This window comes from Esox lucius, chromosome 11 (genome assembly GCF_011004845.1).
Source record: "Esox lucius isolate fEsoLuc1 chromosome 11, fEsoLuc1.pri, whole genome shotgun sequence".
Classification (NCBI taxonomy): Eukaryota; Metazoa; Chordata; class Actinopteri; order Esociformes; family Esocidae; genus Esox; species Esox lucius.
The window spans coordinates 39,888,497-39,914,260 of NC_047579.1; the positions used below are offsets into that span (position 1 = coordinate 39,888,497).

General features: G+C 38.3%; 1 protein-coding gene across 1 annotated transcript; it reads right to left on the reverse strand.

The window, feature by feature from the left end:
- Positions 1–1,814: 1,814 nt before the first annotated feature.
- On the reverse strand, positions 1,815–7,855 carry hoxb10a (homeobox B10a). The gene is made up of 2 exons (XM_010874652.3): positions 7,049–7,855; positions 1,815–5,703 (listed from the first exon to the last, which is right to left on the reverse strand). The coding sequence occupies exons 1-2, from the start codon at positions 7,683–7,685 to the stop codon at positions 5,429–5,431; spliced, it is 912 nt and encodes a 303-aa protein (XP_010872954.2). The 5' UTR covers positions 7,686–7,855; the 3' UTR covers positions 1,815–5,428.
- Between the last annotated feature and the right edge of the window lie 17,909 nt (positions 7,856–25,764).

Sequence of the window (25,764 nt, forward strand, 5' to 3'; positions counted from 1 at the left end):
ATTTTTGTTGAAAATTGTTATAATTGGAACGCAATTGGTATTGCAATAACATAAACTGGTTTGATCAATTTAAAGCAAACACGAAACAAACCAAGTTAACAATATCATAATATAGCATTGGAAAATTCACTATAATATCAATCACGTTCCTAATTACCCTTAGATGCAGACATAATACATATTCTCTATAGTAAAATACATGTCGTGAATTGACTACCGGTGGTCCCTACATCACTCCAATAGGTTAAAATGGAGGATACAAAACTGAATTTGAAAACTTTACGTATTTCGTCTCAACATGGGATGTCTGCTTACATTATGCGCCAGTGTTTCCAGCCTTGAAGTCAAGAGATAATCAAAATGTTCTGTGTATGTGTGTGTGTGTGTGTGTGTAATTTAATGCCGTTACATGTGTTTAAGATAGTGTGGGTAGGTATTTTTTTTGGCAGTACTTATGTCATCAGTGTGTTTTATAACGCTGAAGATAGCAGTGAATCTACTGGATGTGAACCTATACATGTTACCATGCCCACCTCATTGGCATACGTTTTTTTGCTTGAGTTACTGGTCTTGGTCTAATTAGGAAAATCATGTCAACTACTAGGCTGTGTATCGTGTAAATGGGACACATTTCCAATAACCGTGCTTAAATGTTCAATTTTGCTAATTTTTCAACTTTCCTAATACCCACCCTACCTCCACCATCTCCAAGAATCGTGAGGCTTTCAATTCCTTTGTTTTTGACGGTGGGCTACCATTCATGCGCGAGCTACAGCTCGACGGTTTGCACTTGGGATGCTTGTTCACTGTGGCGCAAGGCGTTTGATATGGCTAGGAATGAGTGGGTTGCTTGTGATCGGATTTATTCACCTCGTCTTCGTTGTTGCAGTAGTAGGCCTAGTTCCTTAAAGGCTGTTGCTGTAATAGTATCTTAAGAACTGGCGTGTAGTATAGATGCATCCTCATAGCAACTATTATTGGCGCCATATGCAATCAACAGCTCTTAGCCTAACGCTGCAACCTACACATTTCAGCAATAACAATAAAGCAGTCAGAAACATGCTTAATCTAGCTTTACATGTATGTATAATGTTTAGTAAGAGACACAACAAGTAGGTCCTGCTACTTGGAGATAATGTAAGAACTGGTTCATTTGGAAATAAGAAAATCGAGTAAGGAATAGGCCCCTCTTCTATATAAAATCTGTTATTTACATCGAATAATAAGTCATGGGGGGGGGGGGGGGGCGCATCCATTGACCTCTAGGCAGTTCAACTGGCGCATTTGGTTGATGTTTTCCCGAAAACGTTGCTTCATGAAACAATATAATAATAATAATGCAGCTTGTTAGTTGAGATATATATTGTAGTTTATTTACAGTTATGACATGATATCGGTGTTATAATCTATCGTCTTTCGTGTATATCTAGATAAGATTTAGCTGCAACGTAGAACGTAAAAAAGGGCAAATCGTTTTGAATGTGTAATATTTCTCTTTGTAGACCAGGTAAACTTTAGATCAGTTATTAGCGGAATATGTCGTTGTGAATCGTACAATATCTCTTCCACACAAACACACATACGTGATATCGTCCAGAAAGTGTATCCGTCATTCATTCCTGTCTGACAATTCATGATAACCCTTAGGTTATATAAAACAACTGTAATGCCATAAGCTCTGATGCTGTAACATTTTATCTGTTAGAAATAAACACGTTTAACAAAAGATTGGCTTCTGGGACTGTTTTTGTTCATTCAAGTTTAATGAAAAGTTCATGTTTACAATGCAAAAAAGGTAACTGAAAGTATTGCCTTCTATTTGTCTAGTGGCCTATTACGGAGTTGACACGAGATGAAAGTCAGAAAATATATTGTAGACAGTAAACGTTAATGTTTAATTTATCAAATGACTGCAAATACGAAAGCCTTGCCCATGACCAAATGAAGAAGAAAAAAACAGACCATGTCAAAACGAGGGTAGAGCTGGTGTTTTTAATGTAGGTAATTTACGGTGTCTGGGCGTTCTGTATTTCATAAAATGTATTATGGTTTTAGATGATGGAGTGGGGTTCTTCGCACCCTAGTGCGTTCAGGCGTGTTGGGGAGGCTTAAATGAGCAATTTAGCTCTGCACACGCCCATGTGTTTCAGTTCACTCTTGGACTTGAAATCCAAGTAAACAATAACACATTTCTCAGATAATATTAAATACAGATGTTCCTTGCTGTGCAATCACAAAATGGAGGGTAGATGTGAGCAAACATCTGTGGAAATGGCGCATCCTCGCTGTAGCATTGGTGCGTTGCGCACTGGCTTTGATGGGCAGATACTGGAGTAATTCAGGCAGTTTCAGGTTCCTGTGATACACGTCCAGCCCAACAACTTGAAACTACCTAAACCACACAACAGCTTTGTCTTCACATCCAATAGGCCACTTCAATGACCTTGAGGGAATCCGTTTTAGGAGAAATTCGAATACCTTATAAACGTGAGAGAACATCCTTAAATGTCCTGCCTTATAAATACGATTTTTAAAACGGTATAACCTTTATTCCATTATCCATATATACCACTACAGTGATCTGCAGTTAAGACACAACATAGAAAAATTACAAACTGCCATTAAGTAGCAATAACTAATAACAGAGAACGTACAGTAGAATGCCCATGCCATCATAGAATGCCCATGCCAATATAATCATGCACAAAATGGCCTTTAACGCGAGTTAGCCCAGTCGTCAAGACTTCTTTGTTTGTCACAATAGCAGGCAATAATATTGTAGTGAAAAGAACAGTAATATAATCCCTGGGACACATCCGCTACCCTGACTTCCTGAGGCTACAATAAATGCCCTGTCAATTCCACCGATAAAACCGGGAGGCCCCAGCAGCGTCACTAAAATGGTGCGCTGTTCAACATGGCGGTGCTAGCAGCAGACGCTACACAGTCTTCTTTGGAGACAAAAGGCCAACAGCTGTATATCCAGTGTCCATGTGGAGAAGTTACCGCGTGCGTTTCCCATCAAATCTTCGTAGTCAAACAATATCAGAGAAAGTCCATGCAGAATGAAAGCATTTAAGATAACTTGAATAACGTCTAATTAATCCATAAATCAAGATATCAAATGGAATTGGCACACAAATTATTCGTTTTGTAACACAGTTGTTATCACGATGAATTGGCATTAGAAAAAACATTTATAACACCAAAACCAGATAAAAATTCCAGCCCGACCAATCCGGAAAATTCTGGAAAAAAATATGTATTAACGATACGTAATGTTTGTTGGCGATTGAAATCGCGAGTGAAAACTCCAACCTAATATAAACCGATAATTTTTAAATAGACATCAATTAATTTTTGCATACCAAAAAGTGTCTTTTTTCGTGCGCTCTACAATATTTTGTATAGGCTACAATGCATTTATTCCGCAGTATAGGTCTACCTGAGACGGACACTACATGAGGGAGTATTGTCGGGGAGAATAGGTGAGTTAAACGTTCTGGCCATAGATATTAGAACACTGCTTTGTGCTTTGCATCTATGGGGCTAGTTATCAAAAAGTTCCAAATGGACAACTTCTGAATTAGTACTTAAATGGCTAGACTCCTTTGCTAGCATGACAGCCAGCTCTAATCATAACAATAACCAGTTGCCTAATGTGCTAGCATGTCACATGTACCTCTAACATCAAACCGTGTAACTTCTTTTCTAGGATGTAATCGAATCCAAACTCGTATCCTCTAACCCCTAAACCTACACTAAAACCTTAAGTTAGCTACCTAGCAAATTAAGTTACATGAATGCGCTATGAAGATATTCAGGCGCGTAATAGTCTAGACACCACAAAATACATCATTAAGAAACTAGCGAAGAAACTATTTAAAAGATACTTGACGCGTTTTTGGAATAGGTATTTTGTGTCACTTCCACAAAAAACAACCAGAAACTCTGGCCTTTGCAACCTGGCTTTTGAATAAATAAATAAAAAAAACAGGTAGACTACAATTGGTGACCACTGAACACTGCAAGTGAAAAAGGAGAAATAAAGCACATAGGGTCAAGACAGATGAATGCTAACCTTAAAAACGTTTAATAATGTAGATATTAAACAACATATTTTAGTCTTATAGCTAATGAAAAACACTCCTAAAACAGATGAAATGGTTTAAATATAGACCTTGTGTATACCAGAAATGTACACATTTCTTGTTCTGATAGGCCTTAATGACATACAACACGGCTATTGCAAATCACGATTAATAGCCTAGTCAGGCTACAGCAATTATAATAACATCACTCCAGGAAGAAAAAAAGATAAAGTCTGGGTTACTGGGATGTGTTATGGTTCTTTTTAAATAGTTAAAAGAGTTTTGGGATGTGCCCAATGTATTAAAATTACCTGTATAACAGCTTTGTGCTTTTTCCCGTCCATCTACGCCTACCGAAGTGGCATACTAAGAAACATGGGTAAATGGGGAATATTTATTCAACCAAAAATGATGGGGAAAACTATAAATACAACCACAAAAAAAGGTAATTCATGACAACCGTGAATGGTAATTATGAAAATCCCTTTCATGGTGGTTATGATAGATATAGGGTCTATATGATAGATATAGACTCTTCATAAAACCATTATGTCTTGTGCACAGACACCCCAAAGACATTTTATTTTAGGCGTGTCTTTTGGAACATCAAGGCCTCATCCATGTGCGTAAAACATGTTCCCTTGCTATGACGAATAGCATAACCTTGTATTCAAATTATTATTATTTTCAATCGACTCAGTCTGCATGAACAAAAGATTCTGGTTTAAATCCTTACTATTTTACAAATTGAAAATATCTTGGTAATTTTTCAGAGCCGTAACGACGTATCTTACAAAAAGACTACACACATGCGATCGAAAATAAATAGAGCTGCAAGTGATAAATAAAGCGATAATTTTAAATTTGCATCCCTTAGCCATAGAACGAGCTGTAAACAATGGTATTTGATTCAAGACAGTAGCCAGTAAGTCTGGCAAAAATACCAATTAAGCGACATTGCAAACATTCTATTGTGCTATTGAGAAATAACTACGATAAAGATGTTTGGATAATACTGAAATAAAGTGCTTGTAATAAAGAAGAGTGTTGTTACGGGACATGGGGCAGAGAAGAATAAAAAGCATCCATCGCCGTGTCTCATTCGAAGAAAAATGCAAGTGTAGCCAACACCAGCATCCGTTTCGTCATGCAATGTGTAAAGGACATAGATCATCAATACTTTCAGCCCGTCCTTTAGATCAGGGCCTGTTTCTCCTCGTCCTTCAGTCCATCGTATTCTTGGAGTTGCATCTGCCTACTCTTCAGGCGCTCAGTTGTAGGCTTGTCTTAACGCAACCATTCGTTTTTTAATATAAATGTAGTCTCGCTGTGAGACATCAAATGGGGAAATGAGCGATGGTGTCCGAGGTTCTGTGTTCCCGTGTCATCTTCTTCATCTTCATGCGGCGGTTCTGGAACCAGATTTTGACTTGTCGATCAGTGAGGCTAACACTGCGAGCGATCTCCAGGCGGCGCTCGCGAGTCAGATACATGTTGAAGAGAAACTCCTTTTCCAGCTCCAGGGTTTGGTATTTGGTGTAAGGACATCGCTTCTTCCTCCCGGCTTTTGCACACAGCCATCCACTAGACGCGTCTTCGAATGTGCCATCCTCTGTCAAAACGGAAAAAACAACAGTGTTTAGTGTTAGGCGACTGGTAGTGTTAGGCGACTTTTTTCCAACATATGCAAATTCCTACAATGCCATCACAGGCATCACCTGGCTGAGATTGCCAGTTTATGACAGGGAATAAAGTCTCATTACATATGCCTCTCTTCCCTTTGCGTGCGTTTTTGTCTTTTTTGAATGCGTCGATGTGTGTGTCTGATGTCTTTAAAATCGAGGGCTCGTTATCATGTCGACACATGCCTTAACAAAAATGCACATGGTACACTTGAATGAATAGGGAATTATCCGACTTATCAACTCTGGTATACATTGACATAAAAAATACTATAGATAAGATAATGAGGTCTATAGTGCATAACATTCTGTTGCATATAACGAATTTCGTGCTTACGGTGTAAAATATCAATCCAGGAGCCATATTTAGGGCCATGTTCTGATAAAATATTGTAATTTAAATACGAAGTAGTAATCTTTACGTTTTTAATGGTATGACAATGCAACTGCATATTAAATAGATTTCAGAAAAAAGTATTAATTCAAATACGATCAAAAGTAGGAAGGGTTTGTTTGCTCTTAATTCACATAAATATGTTGATCTGATCCATTCATTGTTTTTATGAAATATAATTAAATATTTACGCCTTATTTTAAGTTTTCCAAAGCTTTGGCAACTTATTTATTTTATCAATTTAAAAAATAATAAGTACAAAATAACTTTAGTGACAAACGTGGTATAGTTTACATACAAATAACTTCTTATATTTATGTCAGATTGGGTCATGCAGTCAGTCAATGCTGGTGATATCGTATTTGCTGTGTTTGTCGACATTGCAACCTGTAGAAATGCATTGAAATGAGGATATTGTGTGTTTTTCACAACCTTTTAAAAATAAGAATTGTGTTTTTTAATGATATTTCTCCGTGCTCATTTTAACCTTTATTAACTACTACTGCATTGCAATTACATAGCATTAGCTTTATTGTGATACTCTGAGAATCAATAAGTTATATAGCCTATACCCTCACATAAACCTTGGTCCACTGTCAATTGTACACCTGGACAACTGCTAACCACAAAGGACACTTCCGCTGTTTTGATGTTCAAAAGGGCTCACTGTAAAATGGAGTGCAATTTAGCCTGGCGAGGGCTGTTCCGTGCAATAAATTAATTTTGACCAATGGCTCCCTTTGTCCTCTCCTCTCTCTTCTCCTTAACAGCCTCCGTAAAAAAATAACCTTGTCTCGACAGACATAATCGTGTTTTCCAGTGGCTACTGCCCTGCCGGAGGTTTAATCTTTCCAGAGCCCTTCCTCTTTCATTCCACCTACCTTGCGTCTCCTGTCTGGGACTTTTATCGGCCTCGGGTAAGTCTGTGAGGGACTTATCTCGCCGTAAAGCAGTAACTACGTCTTCTGTGTTGCTTCGACTGCTCGTCAGGGTGATGATGCTGCTGCTGCTATCGCTCCTCTCGACTGGACACTCATTTCTGCCCAGCGCCAAGTCATCGGTAACGCGCTTGATGTCAGTATCTGGACATGGCTGCACTGGGAAGCTCAAGTTGTACAAATGGCGCGAGTCTGAGTGGGGCGCGCGCGGTTGACTGGTCGCGGGCAAGGCGTGCACACCGTTGTTGTACTCGTGGACTTTGATCCCCGAGTATGACTGCTCCGGACGGAAGTAGCCCTGAATTGGACCAGAACCTCCGGTCATAGAGCCCATCTCTGACATTAGTCTGGTAAAGGCAGACACGTCCGGTGACGGTTTGGAGTGGTAGCCAGGTTCCATGAGCAAATAGGAGGAGTCTTCCTTTCTGTTTGACGCGCTGTAAGGGCACGCACTGACCTGCGGAACCCCGACCGAGCTCAACCGTCTCTCGTCCCAATTCAGCACTCCCTGGTGGTATTGGTGAGGAGGTTGAGCCATAGCTTCCTGCGGCTGTGGCTGCGACGGCTGGTGCTGGTTCATTGTCCCGTGTATGGCCGTGTTTGGCACAGAAGCCCAATTATTTTGGACTCTGCAGACCGGGTCAGAGCTGACGAGGTGATGGTGAGCGACGGTGGGGGGTTCGTTAGGACCGCAGTGCACGAAAGGGTTAACCAAGGGCGCCGTGAAAACGGATCTCTCAGAGCATGACATTGCTAGGACATATTTTGGTGAAGGCAAAGAGGGTCGTTCTAAATTTGCTTCTCAAATAGAAAAGAGTCTCGCGAGCAGCTTCCTGCAAGGGACCCAATAGCGTCTGGGGTTCACGGGCAAGCTCCTCCCCTTGCGGCGCTGGTTTATTCAAGTGTCTGAGACTCCTATAGCCAGAACTTTATGTTTAATTGATTTCTGCAATAGATTTCAGATTTATTATCCATTCTCATATAAAATGTCTTTAATTAAACTAAATTAAAAGCATATTGCCAAATTGTCAACCCAAGTAGAAGGCCTATTTTCAAAACAGCTTTCAAAATGGCAGTTTCACTTGTTGACTGCAAGATGAAATATCTACATAGAAATTGTTTTGAATTCAGTCAATTGGTTCAAGAACACAATAACACTTAGATTTCCTCCATTCCAAACTTCATGCGTACGTATATGTTCCCAAGGTGTGGTTTTAAACGATCAAAAGCGAACTGTTGCCCATTTTAAGCAACTTATCTAGAAGAATTCCAAGTTAAATCGACACATTTATCATTCCAACCCATGCCCACATATTCACAGAAATATGCAGAAATGTGACATTTATTACACCGAGTTATTAGCTCAAATGCAGTCCTTGCAATAGCATTTATGAATTACATCATTACGCACAAACCCTTACTACTTAATGCACAATTTTTTTTTTAAATAAATGGATGAGTACTTCATGATTTGTACAGTCACGCATGTATTTGTGTCTGCACTACATTTTATATAGCTTAGCCAAGGCTAAAGTGTTTCTTATTATTATTATGTTTGTTAGATATAGGGCCTATGAGGGCTTTTCAGACAATTCTTTCCATCTATGGATTCGTTATATTTTTAATAATGTATTTTCTATCCTGTGTGGTTTAGTAATTATAGGCTACAGTGTTGAATAGTACCCACTAGCATACGGATAGAAATAATCATAATTGTCTTAACTTTCTTTGCAAATATAGAATGGCTGTGATTTAAAATGAAAGGTAGAATATCCGTCACATACCAATAAAAAAAAGAGACACTGCATTAAAATAAAGCAAATTAGTTCCATGCAATCTTTAGAAATGCCATAGGCTATATTAACAATGACGTTGCCTAAAAACAGAATAAAGTAATTATTTCAGTGGAACCATTAGACATTTCAATTTCGCATGAAAACAGTCATTCTGGGATGTGTTCATACTTATACAAAGGATACGCCTATTGTAGTCACACAAAGGAACTAAACTAAAAACTGAATATATGCTACGTGGACATTTCGGTTCAACAGTATTTCACGTTCGAAATTCGAAGAAAATTAACGTCATGTCCCAAAATTGTGGTTCCAATTAGGCCTCGAGTTGTAAGAATCTTGTATTTTCTGAGCAGCAACACTTGAATGCCTTGTTGGTAATTTGTTGGTTATTTGGCTATAGAACCCCCCTATCAGGCTAATGTGTAATTTTGAAAATCGTGGTTAAATTCACAAAAACACTATACGGAAAATATCCATATGTTTCCATATTACTGCATCCAAAGCCTATGCTATTTTGTACCCAAGCATTGTCAAAATTAATTTGTATCCTGTGGGCAGGCCCAGTAGTGTAAGGCCAACAACACTGACGGGAATGGTTTAATAGAAATAAAATGACGTTGTACACGTGGAAAATAATATTAATTGAGAGAATGTACATACTGCTGAGGGCGAATGCGTGCAGAATGACGAGGAAACACTGAGGTGGTAAAACAAAGGGATGTTAGACTCCTACACCAGGAAACGTTCAGTGTCGCCTCCAGATGTCGCTGTGCAGTTGAATCAATGAAAGAGCACATGCCACGTTGAATGCACCGAAAATTAAATATAGACAATACGGCCTGCTATTGCTAATCAGTATTTCTCATGGTAGGGATAAAACATTTTTTTATAAAAAATGTGTGATTCACTGCAATTACACTTACAATATTTTTGACTTTGGACCAAACTAAATGTCGCCTAAAACTATATTGCATCAAACTGATATGTAGAATGTAGGTATGCAGATTAGGGCCTGCATAATATTTCGCATTGCAAACGTCAGCTATAAACTAAAATACAATTCTAAATGAGAAACAGTTTTCTTCTTGTGAACATTTCATCAAGAATACCCAATCAAAAACATAGGCTAGATTTGTCGCAGGTATGCAAACAGCTTTGCAAAATAGAATATTGGTTGCCAAAAGCACAAACGCAAAAAGTCCAGACACCTATTGGATAGGATAATTCAAGAGTATTGTGTTCCAGGTTAAATGTGACCCCTATTAGGCTATATTATTAAATTCGTATTTTGGTTTTTACTGAGAATGGTTGTGAGCGCAGAAAGACCAATTTCACTGCCATTGGTACGAATGGTCCAGTGGACTATACAAATGTATATGCCTACATAAACTGTTTCTAAAAAGAAACATGTATGCCTATATACTGTGGAATACAACTGTTCTACAGTAGTTCCGAATTCAATAGCTTTAACCTGCACATCTTGAAAAATAGTGTGATGAACTGTGTTTCCATGGTTTTTTTTCTGTAAAACCTGCCCTTCTGAATGATGCGTACTATGTACGGTACGCATAGGCAGGGTGTAGGCTATAGGATATAACAACCAAAATATATCTGAAGATATATAGATTAGGCTACTACAAAAACCACAAAAAGTCACAAAGTCTTACCAGATTGCGTGGATGGTGTCGTGAGAATGATTGCATTTTGTATAGGATAGGCCTCTTGATCCAAAACCGAACAATATTTTTTTTTATCTTAATTTGCTAAACGTATCCAATCGTTTTCAGTGGGCCTTAGGCCTGGTAGGCTATGCTATTTCAGACACTCTGCTTTGACGTTGACAACACCAGTCTCTCACGCGGCTGTTTACTTTTTGTCTGGCAGGCTGCACTAAATCCATTCAACATTTGTGGGGGACTTGGAATAACGCCCATTGTCCTAAGAGCTCTGATAAAAGATTTTCCTTCAGGGAAAACACGAATTTAACCCCTAATTTTTGTGTGTAAGGTTTGAAAGAACATTTCCATATTCTAACATTCCATTTTCATAATCACAAACAGTGAGGCTGGCCTCTGCAAATGCTGAGACTGTCATCGGTCATACTCGTATAACTGTATCCATGACGACGGAGCCCCCAGATTGCTATAAAGTTTTACAACTGAGGAGAAAAGCTCTATGCCGCTGTCCTGGAAGGAATAGGCCTAGCTAACGGAATTGATCTTATGCAGATTTTCCCTCTCAAAGCGAGAATGCTGGGCTTTTTGAAGAGAAACACACCCGGCGGAATATGGCCTATCCAATTCCAATATTTTAAAACATCGGCGTGCCTTTTATTGAAATAGAACTATGAGTGTAGTGTATTAGTGGCTTAGAATATTAAGATATTTAATTAGTGGAATTAGAGCATCGTATAGCAAACTGTTTAGCATAGTCAGCACAATGTAAAGATAACCTTGAGGTTGGAAGATTGACCACGTGCACTGAAGAGTTTACTGGACATCTAGGCTAGTCCTGGGCTGCTTGCTTTATCTAAATTCCACCACAAAAACCAATCAATATTTTCTAGTTACTGCATGTGCCATTTTACCTACAGTTTTAATAGGTTACAGGCAAAATCTATATAGAAGATTCCCAAATAAAGCGTGAAAGCATAGTAATATGCACGTGGCCTTGTTATGGCCAAACCTATCAAAACCAGTTCTAAGCATTTATTTGATTGCTTTCCTCTTGCTTACCAAGTTATGAATCCTGTTGGTTTATCTTTTTGCGTAATGGATAAAACAAGTCTTGATACAGACATGTACGTTAGAAATCCCCTTGAAATATTCTAACCACATAAAGTCGGCGGTCCACACTTTGGAAAGTATCTTAATAGATCCAGCATCCTTAAGCGATAACTAGGCGTAGTGGTTGGCTTTGGGACAAACCGACATGAGAAAGTTCTGCTAACAATTAGTGTTCAGTGCTGTAAACCAGAAATGGAATGAGTCGTCTAAACTTTTAATGCTGAGTACATCAGTGTGATATGAAATCTCAGTTTCACAAAGCTTTTTTTTTTTTAATCTAACATTGAAAATGTTTCTAACAACTAAACCTCTGTGTGATACACCATGTTTTTCATCATACATTTACACAGCATAGGCTAGCACATGGCTACTATCAAATGTGAAATGTTCTGAGAGATAAACAACAGCACTGTTTTTTTTTAGGATACTTCATAGTATTAGTATTTAAATAAATATATAAAAACATCTATACATATAAACTATACAGGCTATATAAATTAGCATAATTGTTTATTGCTATATATTATACGTTTCCTACTATTTGGATATTTCTTATCAAATGATTTCATATCAAATAATTTGTTCATGTTTTTTTATCGGTGCCTTCACTTTTTGTTGGTGTAACATGACAAAGATTACATTGGATTGTTTTTATGTACACAACCTACCCCACATTTGCATGCGATTATTTTTTTATAGAACATTATAGAAATGAATCAAACAAAACAGAATTCTTACTAGTCTTTTTACCAAGGTTTTGTCTGTTTTATATTTCTTTAGTCCCTGAAATACTCCGCAGTCTTTGCTAATGACAAGCATACCCATGATATGACGCAGCCATGTACACAAAGAGTGTGTTGTGTGATATAATTAATTTGTCCTAATCCTGTCTTTTTTTAACGGCAGAAAGTGAATGACTTTTCTTAACGGCTGGGTTGCAAACAGCAAGGTTAAGTTGGATTGGATTTTACAAGAAGGACGTTCTTTTAATTTGGAGTGAATTCAATGATCTGGATCCTTTCGAACGTTTCCAGTGTTGTGGTGGCAGCCTCCTGTTATGGGTATGCTTGTCAGTGGTAGCGACTGAAGAAAGAATGAAAGATCCCTATGCAAATACGATAGAGTTAAAGCTTCCTCAGTCTAATGAAAACCTAACCCTGGGATACATTTCATGTATTCTTCTAGACAATTGGACATATCTGAATACAGAACACGAGGCAGAAAGGATATTAAATTGTATTACATTTTTCAATTGGTCCAGCCTCAGTTCTGACCTTCTGGTGCACACCAAATCCGAGACAAGTTCTAAATATTCCTATCCCATGATTGGCGTCCAAATGTACTGTGCTGGGCATCAAAAAAGATTGATGTTTCCCCTAAAAGTGTTTTATCAGTCCAAACTGATTTTGTATTTGGCAGTAATGCTGAGACATTTCTATAATTGTTCCTGTTAATTTTAAACTGTGGAGCAGGTTGTCTATATCTGTGGTATTAACAGCATATGTAATTCTTTTTTAGACTGTATTTTAAGGCAGTAAAATAAGAAGACCAGCATGTGGCGTGCAGACTTTCACCAGATAGAAAATGTCTGCCTTCTTGTGAGCAATATTATACTGCGACCAGAGGGTGGCGGTGTTGTTCTCGCGTGAATAAAGGTCAGCAGTGGTGACTAGACCAGTGAAGAATAGATCTTGCTCCTAAAGCATCAATGGATGTGAGAATCTACTCGTGCTATTCGTAGTGACATTTCTGATGAATGTGCACACTTGACATTGATCACAAATGACTGGACATAGCCAAACGATTTAATTTGTCTATAAATACCGCCCAAATCACAGTCACATTGTACAGACATGTCTAAACATTATTTCACACAAGAACAAAATTAAAAAACAAGACTCATTACAAAACTTTTAAGAGGCACTCTGATTTGCTTTTACTATTTAGAACCTAAAATGGTTATTCTGCTGTCCTTGTGGAAGAACCCTTAAAAACAATTTTTTCAAGATGCATGCAACATCCAGAAAGGCCTAATTCTTATCTACACTGCATTATTGATGTGGAATGAGCATCAAGTAGAGGTCAAGCTCAAGAACCTGGTGTCATTTGGAGATTTTACAAAGCACCCTGATGGTTTCTGTTGTTTATGAATGTATTTGCTTTTGATCTGTTACACTAAACCCAATTTGGTAAACATTTTAATGTCACTGTCACATTTTTTTTTATTTGAATTATTTTCTCCCTTCATAATTACATTTTCTCAGGGCACACATGTAAACAATAGCCCATTCTTACTGTGGTTTCACTGAATAAATTAATAAATTACCTGTTTCACTGGTTAAACAAGAAATCAAGTTGAAGGTTAAACAAGAAATCATGTCCATGTTGACTGACACTGTTACGCATATTATCTTACACACCTCTGTATTATCCTACGCACCTCTGTATTATCCTACACACCTCTGTCCCAAACACTGATGTTTATAACAAAATTATGAATGCAACACATTTGTTTTTGCCCCCATTTATCATGAGTTGAACTCAATGATCGAAGAATTTCTCTATGTACACAAAAGGCCTATTTCTCTCAAATATTGTTCACAAATCTGTCTAAATCTTTGTTAGTGAGCACTTCTCCTTTGCCGAGATAATCCATCCACCTCACAGGTGTGGCATATCAATATGCTGATTAGACAGCATGATTATTCCACAGGTGTGCCTTAGGCTGGCCACAATAAAAGGCCACTCTAAAATGTGCATTTCCATCACACAGCACAATGCCACAGATGTCACAAGTTTTGAGGCAGCATGCAATTGGCATGCTGAGTGCAGGAATGTCCACCAGAGCTGTTGCCTGTTAATTGAATGTACATTTCTCTATCATAAGCCATCTCCAAAGGCGTTTCAGAGAATTTGGCAGTACATCCAACACGCCTCACAATCACAGACCACATGTAACCACACCAGCCCACACCAACCGTGTCAGGGAAGCTCATCTGCATGCTTGTCATCCTCATCGGGGTCTCGACCTGACTGCAGTTCGTTCTCGTAACTGACTTGAGTGGGCAAATGCTCACATTTGATGGTGCAAATGCTCACATTTGATGGCGTCTGGCACTTTGGAGAGGTGTTCTTCATGGATGAATCCCGGTTTTCACAGTACACGGCAGATGGCAGACAGAGTGTATTTGTATAGCGTATTTGTATAGCGGTTTGCTGATGTCAACGTTGTGGATCGAGTGGCCCATGGTGGCGGTGGGGTTATGGTATTGGCAGGTGTGTGTTATGGACAATGAACACAGCTGCATTTTATTTTGAATGCACAGAGATACCGTGACGAGATCCTGAGGCCCATTGTTGTGCCATTCATCCAAAACTATCACCTCATGTTGCAGCATGATAATGCACGGCCCCATGTTGCAAACATTCTATGCTGAGTCTTTTTTGCATCATAGAGAACTGTCCGACCACAACAGACATTGTTCACAAATCATCCTACGACTTTATCAAGGGCACTTCATCGGTGTCATACCCAGATTGTCCCCTTTCCATTATTGTTCCGTTGTCTCTCTCAGTCCACAGCGGTTTTATGTATTGGTCTGGTGTGCAGTAATGGTATAGATGAAGAAGCTGGGATTGATCCACTCCAAAAACCACTGTTCATATTCTGAAATCCAGGAGATGGAGCCATTGATACAGGAGGTTTTTAGTACTCATTGGTTATTAACAATTAAAACTGTTATGAAACAACATTTTTGTTGATGTTGTGGTTTATTTAAAGTGTTAACAGCAATATAGGTTTCACCGCATTCCACAGAGACAAAAATAATTAATGCATGGTACAGTGCCTTGCGAAAGTATTCGGCCCCCTTGAACTTTTCGACCTTTTGCCACATTTCAGGCCTCAAACATAAAGATATAAAACTGTAATTTTTTGTGAAGAATCAACAACAAGTGGGACACAATTATGAAGTGGAACGAAATTCATTGGATATATCAAACCTTTTTAACAAATAAAAAACTGAGAAATTGGGCGTGCAAAATTATTCAGCCCCTTTACTTTCAGTGCAGCAAACTCTCTCCAGAAGTTCAGTGAGGATCTCTGAATGATCCAATGTTGACCTAAATGACTAATGATGATAAATAGAATCCACCTGTGTGTAATCAAGTCTTCGTATAAATGCACCTGCTCTGTGATAGTCTCAGAGGTCCGTTTAAAGCGCAGAGAGCATCGTGAAGAACAGGGAACACACCAGGCAGGTCCGAGATACTGTTGTCGAGATGTTTAAAGCCGGATTTGGATACAAAAAGATTTCTCAAGCCTTAAACATCCCAAGGAGCACTGTGCAAGCGATAATATTGAAATGGATGGAGTATCAGACCACTGCAAATCTACGAAGACCCGGCCGTCCCTCTAAACTTTCAGCTCATACAAGGAGAAGACTGATCAGAGATGCAGCCAAGAGGCCCATGATCACTCTGGATGAACTGCAGAGATCTACAGCTGAGGTGGGAGACTCTGTCCATAGGACAACAATCAGTCGTATACTGCACAAATCTGGCCTTTATGGAAAAGTGGCAAAATATCCATCAAAAGTGTCGTTTAAAGTTTGCCACAAGCCACCTGGGAGACACACCAACCATGTGGAAGAAGGTGCTCTGGTCAGATGAAACCAAAATCGAACTTTTTGGCAACAATGCAAAATGATATGTTTGGTGTAAAAGCAACACAGCTCATCACCCTGAACACACCATCCCCACTGTCAAACATGGTGGTGGCAGCATCATGGTTTGGGCCTGCTTTTCTTCAGCAGGGACAGGGAAGATGGTTAAAATTGATGGGAAGATGGATGGAGCCAAATACAGGACCATTCTGGAAGAAAACCTGATGGAGTCTGCAAAAGACCTGAGACTGGGACGGAGATTTTTCTTCCAATAAGACAATGATCCAAAACATAAAGCAAAATCTACAATGGAATGGTTCACAAATAAACATATCCAGGTGTTAGAATGGCCAAGTCAAAGTCCAGACCTGAATCCAATCGAGAATCTGTGGAAAGAACTGAAAACTGCTGTTCACAAATGCTCTCCATCAAACCTCACTGAGCTTGAGCTGTTTTGCAAAGAGGAATGGGCAAAGATTTCAGTCTCTCGATGTGCAGAACTGATAGAGACATACCCCAAGCGACTTACAGCTGTAATCGCAGCAAAAAGTGGCGCTACAAAGTATTAACTTAAGGGGGCTGAATAATTTTGCACGCCCAATTTCTCAGTTTTTTATTTGTTAAAAAGGTATGAAATATCCAATAAATTTCGTTCCACTTCATGATTGTGTCCAACTTGTTGTTGATTCTTCACAAAAAATTGCAGTTTTATATCTTTATGTTTGAAGCCTGAAATGTGGCAAAAGGTCGAAAAGTTCAAGGGGGCCGAATACTTTCGCAAGGCACTGTATTCACATGTATTGTGTAGTCCAGAGTTTGGACATTGCCTACTCATTCAAGGGTATTCCACATTGTAGAATAATAGTGAAGGCATCAAAACTATGAAATAATACGTATGGAATCATATGGTAATCAAAAAAGTAGTAAACAAATCAAAATACATACAGGTTTTTCAAAGTAGCCATCCTTTGCCTTGATGACAGCTTTGCACACTCTTTGCATTCTCTCAATCAGCTTCATGATGGTGTCACCTGGAATGCATTTCAATTAACAAGTGTGCCTTGTAAAAAGCTAATTTGTGTTATTTCTTTCCTTCTTAATGTGTATGAGCCAATCAGTTGTGTTGTGACAAGGTAGGGTTGATATACAGAAGACCATCATTATATCATTATATCATTATGACTATCAAGCGCTATGATATAACTGGCTTTCATGAGGCCCCCCAAAGGGAAAGACCCAGAGTTAGGTCTACTGCAGAGGATAAGTTCATTAGAGTTACCAGCCTCAGAAATGGGCATGGCACTTCAGATTGCAGCCCAAATAAATGCTTCACAGAGTTCAAGTAACACAGGAGACTGTGTGAATTAGGCCTTAATGGTCAAATTGCTCCACAGAAATCACTACTGAAGGACACCAATAAGAAGAGACTTGCTTGAGCTAATACACATCAGAAATGAACATTAGACTGGTGAGAATGTGTCCTTTGTTCTAATAAGTCACAATGTGATATTCATTAGAACTGTGTCTTTTTGAGACGCAGAGTTTGTGAATGGATTCTCTCCGCATTTGTGGTTCCCACCGTGAAGCATGGAGGAGGAGGTGTGATGGTGTGGGGGTGCTTTGTTGGCGACACTGTCTGTAATTTATTTAGGATTCAAGGCACAATCAAATTGCATGGCTAACACAGATTTCTGTGAGACTATCAGTGGTTTTTGACCAAAAACACACATCCAGCCTGTGTAAGGGCTATTTGAAGATGGATGGAGATGGTTCTGCACTAAATAACCTGGCCTTCACAGTCACCCGACCTCAACCCAATTGACTTGGTTTGAGATGAGTTGGACCGCAGAGTGAAGAAAAAGCCACAAACAAGGGCTCAGCATATGTGGGAAGTCACAAAAATGGTCGAGAGAATACCAATGAATGGGTAAAGCTGTCTAGGCAAAGAGTGGCTACTTTGAAAAATCCAAAAGATAAATGTATATAAATTTTTTTGGTTACTACATGATTTTTTGGTTACTACATGATCCCATGTGGTAGTTTTGTGGAAAGGGTTAAAAATAAAGAAATACCCTTGAATAAGTATATGTCCAACCCTTTGACTGGTACAGTAAATGTTCTTTATCTAGGAACATTGCCCAGGATAATACAATTTGCAACTACATTTCAGTTACGTTCAACCTATTGGCCATGCGTGTTGTCAATGTGAATGAAATTCACATCACACTTAGAAATCACTGAAATACTTGAGAATAATTATACTGTTTGGGCTACAGAAAATGCCGTTAAGCAATGCAACAATGACATGCCAAGTTGATCGAATGGCCAGCAAATAGGAATAGGAATCAAACCTAAAAAACTATGTAGATTAAATCACAATCACGACAAGTGACTTCATTAAAACCATGCTATAAAACTTCTCAAAATTGGGCTAGAAGTACACAATTCAAAGAGGTTTGTTATTTTTCAATACCTGCATTTTATTCGGCATTCATTTATATTTTGAGACAGCCATTCTTGATCATTGGATATGGGTGAAGGATTTTACTGTTGTGTATTTCGGTGACTCTTTATTGCCTCGGACAGACAATTATGTTGAGGAACACACGCTCAGTGTCCCGGGTGCCTATCAGAGCGAGAACAATTCAATAAAGATCCTTCCTGTAAAACGAGCAGTCTATGTCGTCACTGGAAGGTACAGACGGGTTTTTCGGAATCGTAAAACAGGGGGGATGTTCTCTAATCAGATGCTCTTGCTTCAAGATCTCCTTTGACCTTGAGGGAACGTAAAAAAAAGGACAAAACCAAGAAATTCGCTTTTGTCTGTGTGAATTGCTTTCTACATTTAGTTTGTGTGTGTGGTCTGTGTGCACGGAATCTAAACACCGACATGGCTACAGTCTATGAGTGGTTGCATGTCACTTAAAACAACGCAAGATGGCAGAAGAGAGCTGACCTACTGAAGAGAGGAATGCTCCACACAGCCTGTCTCTGTGAAAATCAATTCATTTTAAATGTACCAATCATATATTATCACAACTGTATTCTGCACATTTATGGCAATAGAATAGCATAACCCATTTAAAATACATAGTGTTTCAAACATGCAGTCTGCACTTACAAAGTCGTTTGGAAATATAGGCTAATTTAAATAAAAACATTTTTTTGTTAATTAAACAGTCTCACTCTACGTCAATTGTATCATTACTTGCTGGGGCTCAGTATCTGTGACTATACGTACATGATGAACATTGGATTTAAATGCACTACATTTTCCAATAAACTACAAACGAATAAGAATAAAAAATAAGAATGCAACGTATATAGCTACGTATAGCCTATAGTATATACACATACTTTTGCGATATTATGCCAGCGAATAACATTTTGCAAGGCGAACTGTCCAACAAATAAGGAGAAAAAATATAGATTTAGGTCTACCATATCTGTTCTTCAATTTATAGCCTACCACAAATAATAATGTTCACTTTTCTGGGCTTATCTTCTGGTAATGTCCCAAAAAGACTACGCAGAACCGTAAAACCGAACATTGTAATCAAGGTGTGAAAAGATAGAGGCCTAGAAGAATAACAAACATTGGCATCGGAATGTAATACACGAACAGCTATTGCCTTTTAACAGTTTCCAAGGCTTCAACAAATTCAGACAGGTAACAAAAAAGGAAAAGCATAGAAAATGTCCATAAATGCATGAGAAACAGTATTACGATATTAAGGCGATTGCTCTCTCCGTAGCTAGGTTCTTATAATGAGTTTGTGGTAGATGTTATTGTTTTTTCTGAAGGTAGCCTATATTTTTCTATAAAGGCTAGATTTATCAACAGTTCAGCAATTTCAAATGCAATAACTGCAATAAATGTAGGCTAGACCTATTTGTCAATATTTTGGCAGCATTAGTCAAGGCATATATTTTAATGTGATGACTTTTCAAGTACATTACTTGGAGAATATATATCACAGATTACCGGACATTTTAGGTTATTACTAAAGGATAAACCAATCCCTTAACACATTCGGTTTTAACTATTGCATTTATGTCAGTGTACCGTGATAAAGTGACTCATTGATATGGTACAATACTGGTTACATACATACTCATAGGCTACAAGTTAATTGATGTAATTGTGTACCACCATTTGTTTACACCCATTTTCAGCGCTTAAAAGGACAACACATTTTGATGAAAAAACAAACAATAAAGCGAAATTCTGTCTTTGGAAAAAAAATTGAATATAGCTCTTAAGCAAATATGGACAACAACCGGTGTGTTACTGTTTTGGAAAAACTTTGAAAGGTAGGCTACTCAAGTTTGCAGTCCAGAGTATACTTGAAAATGTAGCTTTAGCTGTTCATCATAGAGTCCCACTGCGAGAATAATGACAGAGATCAGGTGTTGACAAACCACCCACGTGACGATATATTTTTTTTTACTAGCTTTCAAAATATGGAATCCACAACCAGAAAATGCAAGCGAGGTCAATTGGGCCCCGCTGCTAACACGCTTCTAATTCGCGTAGAGGGCACCTCTGCACTTCAACGCGGACAAACACATCTGGCCCACATGCGCTATGCCAGCGGGCTCATGCGCTGCTAAAGAAAAAAAACACCACGCTTTTCGTTACCACAACTTATCCAAATGTACGGTGTTTGATTTTTTTCTAATGTATGTGTGTTAGGCACGGAGTAGGTTCAAAGCGAAAAACGGTACCTAAATAAGCACGGTTTACACCGAGCTTAGCCTAAATGAATGATTTTGTTACTCCGTGCCATATACAAATTATTTGCCATATATGGACTTGGAATGACGTATGTATCATTTATTGCTCTACTACAGGCCTAACAATAATATTTGGCAGCCTGATTGTAGGCTATGAAATAACATGCAAAGCCATCTTTTATATTGTAGGATTTTTCAGATTATTCAGTGTAATAGACATTATGTATGAAAAAATATATATATATAAATATATATACCAAAGGGGTGTAACACAATAACTGCATTCTACAACTGGAGGTCAGGGCACGAAATATTTAAAGAGTAAGGAATACATTGTTAGCATAGCACAATGAAGACCAATCCCTCACTTCCTTCCAGGAAAAAAACTACTCCAATTTATAAGGTGAAAATAATTGTAGTGGCCTGTTAAATTTCACAGATGAGTTGTGTGTTGCATGCCAATACATTTGGTTATTTTACAGCGTAGCCTCAAAGTTATGCTGATCTCAGTTTAAGTAGACCAGCTCTTCCTCTCAGTCGGAACCGTGCTATGATGTGGTGACATTGCGCGTGGGTGGGCCGCTGCTCATTAGCGCGCTTGAGTGTTCCAACTGGTGTTACTGTTTGTCAACACCAACACATCCTCGCTCGGAATGCTCCTAGCGACAAATAAAAAGAAGGCACACACCTAAAGCCTGTTTGCTCCGCCTGTGGCGGACCTATATGTACACCCTGTCAACCTTTATTATTAATGCATCTCAAACAATTTTTTCATGCATCTTAAATTATGTCAATTTACTTTCAGGTCGTTTGCCTTGCTTTTTGGACTGGTAAAATTGGACTGGTAAAATCGTGTCTACGTTCCTCTGGGGGTGTATGGTGGCTATCAACTTGTTAAGATACTATACAAAATAATGTTCAGGGTCCACAACATAACCTCTTCCTATTAACCCTTTTTAAGGAATAAAAATAAGCGATGGTTCAGCAAATATATTAACTAAGGCATAATTAACGGTTTCGCTGTTAGAAAAGAGCGATAGTCAAGATATTGGAGCGACTGCAAAATAACTAAAATGTATCCTACACCTCTGTTTGTTGTTTGATGTTTATTTCTATAGGCTTCTTTCCAGCACTGGCCTTCGCGGATAACTAATTCATTGAGTAGACTACAGGCCTACTACTAAACAGCTTCGCCAAGCTATTTGAAAAATATATACACTTGCTGTAAGCTCTGTATAAGAGCGTCTGCGAAATAACTAAAATGTCAGCTTTCCGGACCATTTGCCCCTGTTACAGTGCATTTTGTGTAGTGACCACTGGCTCGCACAAAAACATTCATTAAAAGTGTTGCGTTTGCCCCACCATGTACATGCTATAATCTTCAGTAGCCTTTTTTTACAGGGGGAAGCGGTTGGTAGGTTAGTATCATCATCTATACATGCCATATAAGCTTGTGTGTCCAACTGGCGGATCAGGGCGCACACACTCCGCTGATCTTCCATTTCTATAGGTGCGTCGTTGGAGGGCCTCGCGTGAGGAGTATTATTTTGGACCTTCCCAGAAGCAGCGGATACGTTTTTGTTCCTCCTCAGGTCCATTGACCACCTCTGCCCAGACAAGGGCCAGACTACTTATTGTTTACAAGATGTCTCAAGTTCAACTGCAAAGTCCACCGCCCAACAAAAGACAGTCCGCAATGCAGACTAGGGGGAGGGGTAGTCTGCAAAAGGGAAAGAGGATAGTAAAAGGGGGTGGGTGAGTGTGGGTATGGGGGCGCTGGACGTGAACTTGAGAGAGACAAGTCTGGCATTCTTGTAATGAGGCATAGTTTTGAAAAGGCCAGCTGGAAGGATATCGACATGGATGTCGTCGTGTGACACTAAAGCCTCGCCTCTCCTGGTCTTGAATTAACCTACATTTTAATATTTTAACAGGCGTCATCGAAAGATGCAATAATTAACTGCCATTCCAATGAACTTAATAGAAATGTAGTTGTTCACACTCAGATGAAAATATCAGACTGAGCAGCAGAATGTCTCAAATATTAAGTAACTATAAATAACTACTGAGAATCTTTTAGTAAAGAAACCTTGTTTCAATGGACTAATAATTGTCACATTTAACGTTGGTTTACTTTCTAATCACAGTAAATCATTTTATTTTCAGTGACAATGCCGAAACTAAAACATATACCAAATACAGATGTTAGTTCTTACACGAACTGTTAACTTCCACAGTATACAAATAATCCTTGTCAAATCAATAAAATAAAATACAATAAAGAAGACCTAGCTATGATATTAAAAAATATAGGTCTCCCTCACAGGCTACATATGACCTGTTGGGCAGTATCTGTGAAATATCCCTAATCATATCAACACAAAACAATGTTTGCGCCATGTTTTAAATCGCCAATTTATTCAGATTTTGAATGACTGGCAGTTCCGGGGGAAAACAACGTTCTGACTGGTCTGGAGACTGAGTAGAGGATTGGGAACCACTGTGACAATAGCGATGTTACGTGTATAGGCCTACTTTAAGATTTGAGAATGTCACAAAGAAGACTTTCCACAGAAGCCAAAATGTTGTCACTAATCCGGAACTACAGACGATAAGGTAGGCTTTAAACGTGAACCTCGTCGAATGGAGTCTATAAAGGCCATATTAAATAGCTATGTGTGTGTTTGTGTGTGTATATATATATATATATAGGCTATATATAGGATATATATAGGCTATATATAGGATATATATATATATATATATATATATATATATATATATATATATATATATATATATATAGATGGATAGATAAATAGATAAATAGATAAATAGATAAATAGATAGATAGATAGATAGATAGATAGATAGATAGATAGATAGATAGATAGATAGATAGATAGATAGATAGGCTATGTATATGACAAATTGTACTGCTAAATGTTGAGCCTCTGGTATTTCAACTAAAGTAAAATGGCAGCGTTATTTTATAGGCCTTTTGCTGGTGGACAGCTACTTCCGTGCTTGATGCTCATATTGTACGTTTTCTAAAGGAGAAGCAACTACCATCACACCGCAATGTAAACACAGGGCAGACGGGCCGTTTGTTAGAATGCCTTTGTCAAGTTCAATGTTAACCAGTGGTGGAAGGAAAGCCATTCTATGTTTATGGCTTTGCACAGTTGGGCGAAAGACACGTCTAGCCTACACTTGGACTGAAAAGCAACACCGGGCACACCGTGGAAAACTTGACGGTGAAATTAGTACTTTCAAAATCACAATACATTGGCAACAAGACATGTTTATTCTGTAATAATAAAGTCTATTCACCAAATGTAATCAATACGATTTTTTTTCCATTTAAAAAAATGGATCTGAGATATTACTAATTTGGTGATTGTTGAGGTTTAGATTAACATAAATACTATATGTTACCTGGTGCTAAATGCGCCCCATACATTTGAGCATGTTATCCTGGTGTGTTGAGGCCAAACTAAAGTTTATCATGTAATTATTTAGTTATTTTTTGTAGTTTTTGTATGAATCCACGGTAAATGCAAATAGTCTGAAAATGAACACTGTTCGTTACATGCCAGTATTAGTGTTTCTTAGTGTTTTCTTAAATGTGTTTCATAAATGTCGCCCGGAATAATTTGTCCAACCGCAACACTGCGCAAAGGAATTGATATTTTCATATAAAAGCGTTTATGTTTCACTAACAAGATAAAAGCATGGCTGACTTCAAAACAGTGTGAGGCAGAAAGAAAGCAACAGGACTACGCAAAGGTGGTGATGTAAGCCTTTGAATAACGACGCACCTTTTACACCCTGACTAATCTAGACCGGCGTTAAGTGCATTATGCAGCCGGAGCGCTCCGTAGCTCTGCTCACTGTCCAACAATAAACGGTTAGGAACCGGACAGATACGTAAATCACGTCCCAAAAGACTATAAAACAGATTACAGCGCGTAAATCTGCTTAGCCGAACCCGCGAACATTCGGAGAATAATATTTCAGATGGTTAAGCATGGGTGAGGACCTCTTGTCGTGGAGACTGATTTCCAATTTCATGACGAGAGTCACACACGTAGTGTTGGCTTTGTTAGAAATTAATAACTGAGTGTAATTAGACGTAGGCCTACCTAACGCTTTACAACAACTCCTGAGTATGAATGATTGAGCATGAGATTTTTTTTGTTACTGATCTGGTGAGCCCAAGGTCAAGGTCAGGGATTGATTTAAGAAATCTCTCGTCGCGTTCTTCTTCTTGAACATCAAAACATTCACATATATACGAAATAAAACCTAAAAACCAACTCGGAGAATATGCAGTCTAACTAATTTATTGACCCTTTAAGTACATTTTACTTGTTTTATTTACATATATATGCTTACATCAATAACGCAAAATTACATAAATTTGCGTTATTTCGACTTGCATTTATTTATATCAGTGAATAATGAATAACAAAATCTAATAACAATTATTACTATTTTACTTAAACTTCTAAGAGTTTCCAGAGTATTAGCAATGAGAAAATCAATCGAATGATAACAAGGCTGACCAATTTCTATTTAATAATGCATATTCCTCATTGAAAGTATGGCCAATTTGTAAATGCATAATTCAGTTAAAATGAATAGTTAATTAATGAACATAGTTCATACCTGTA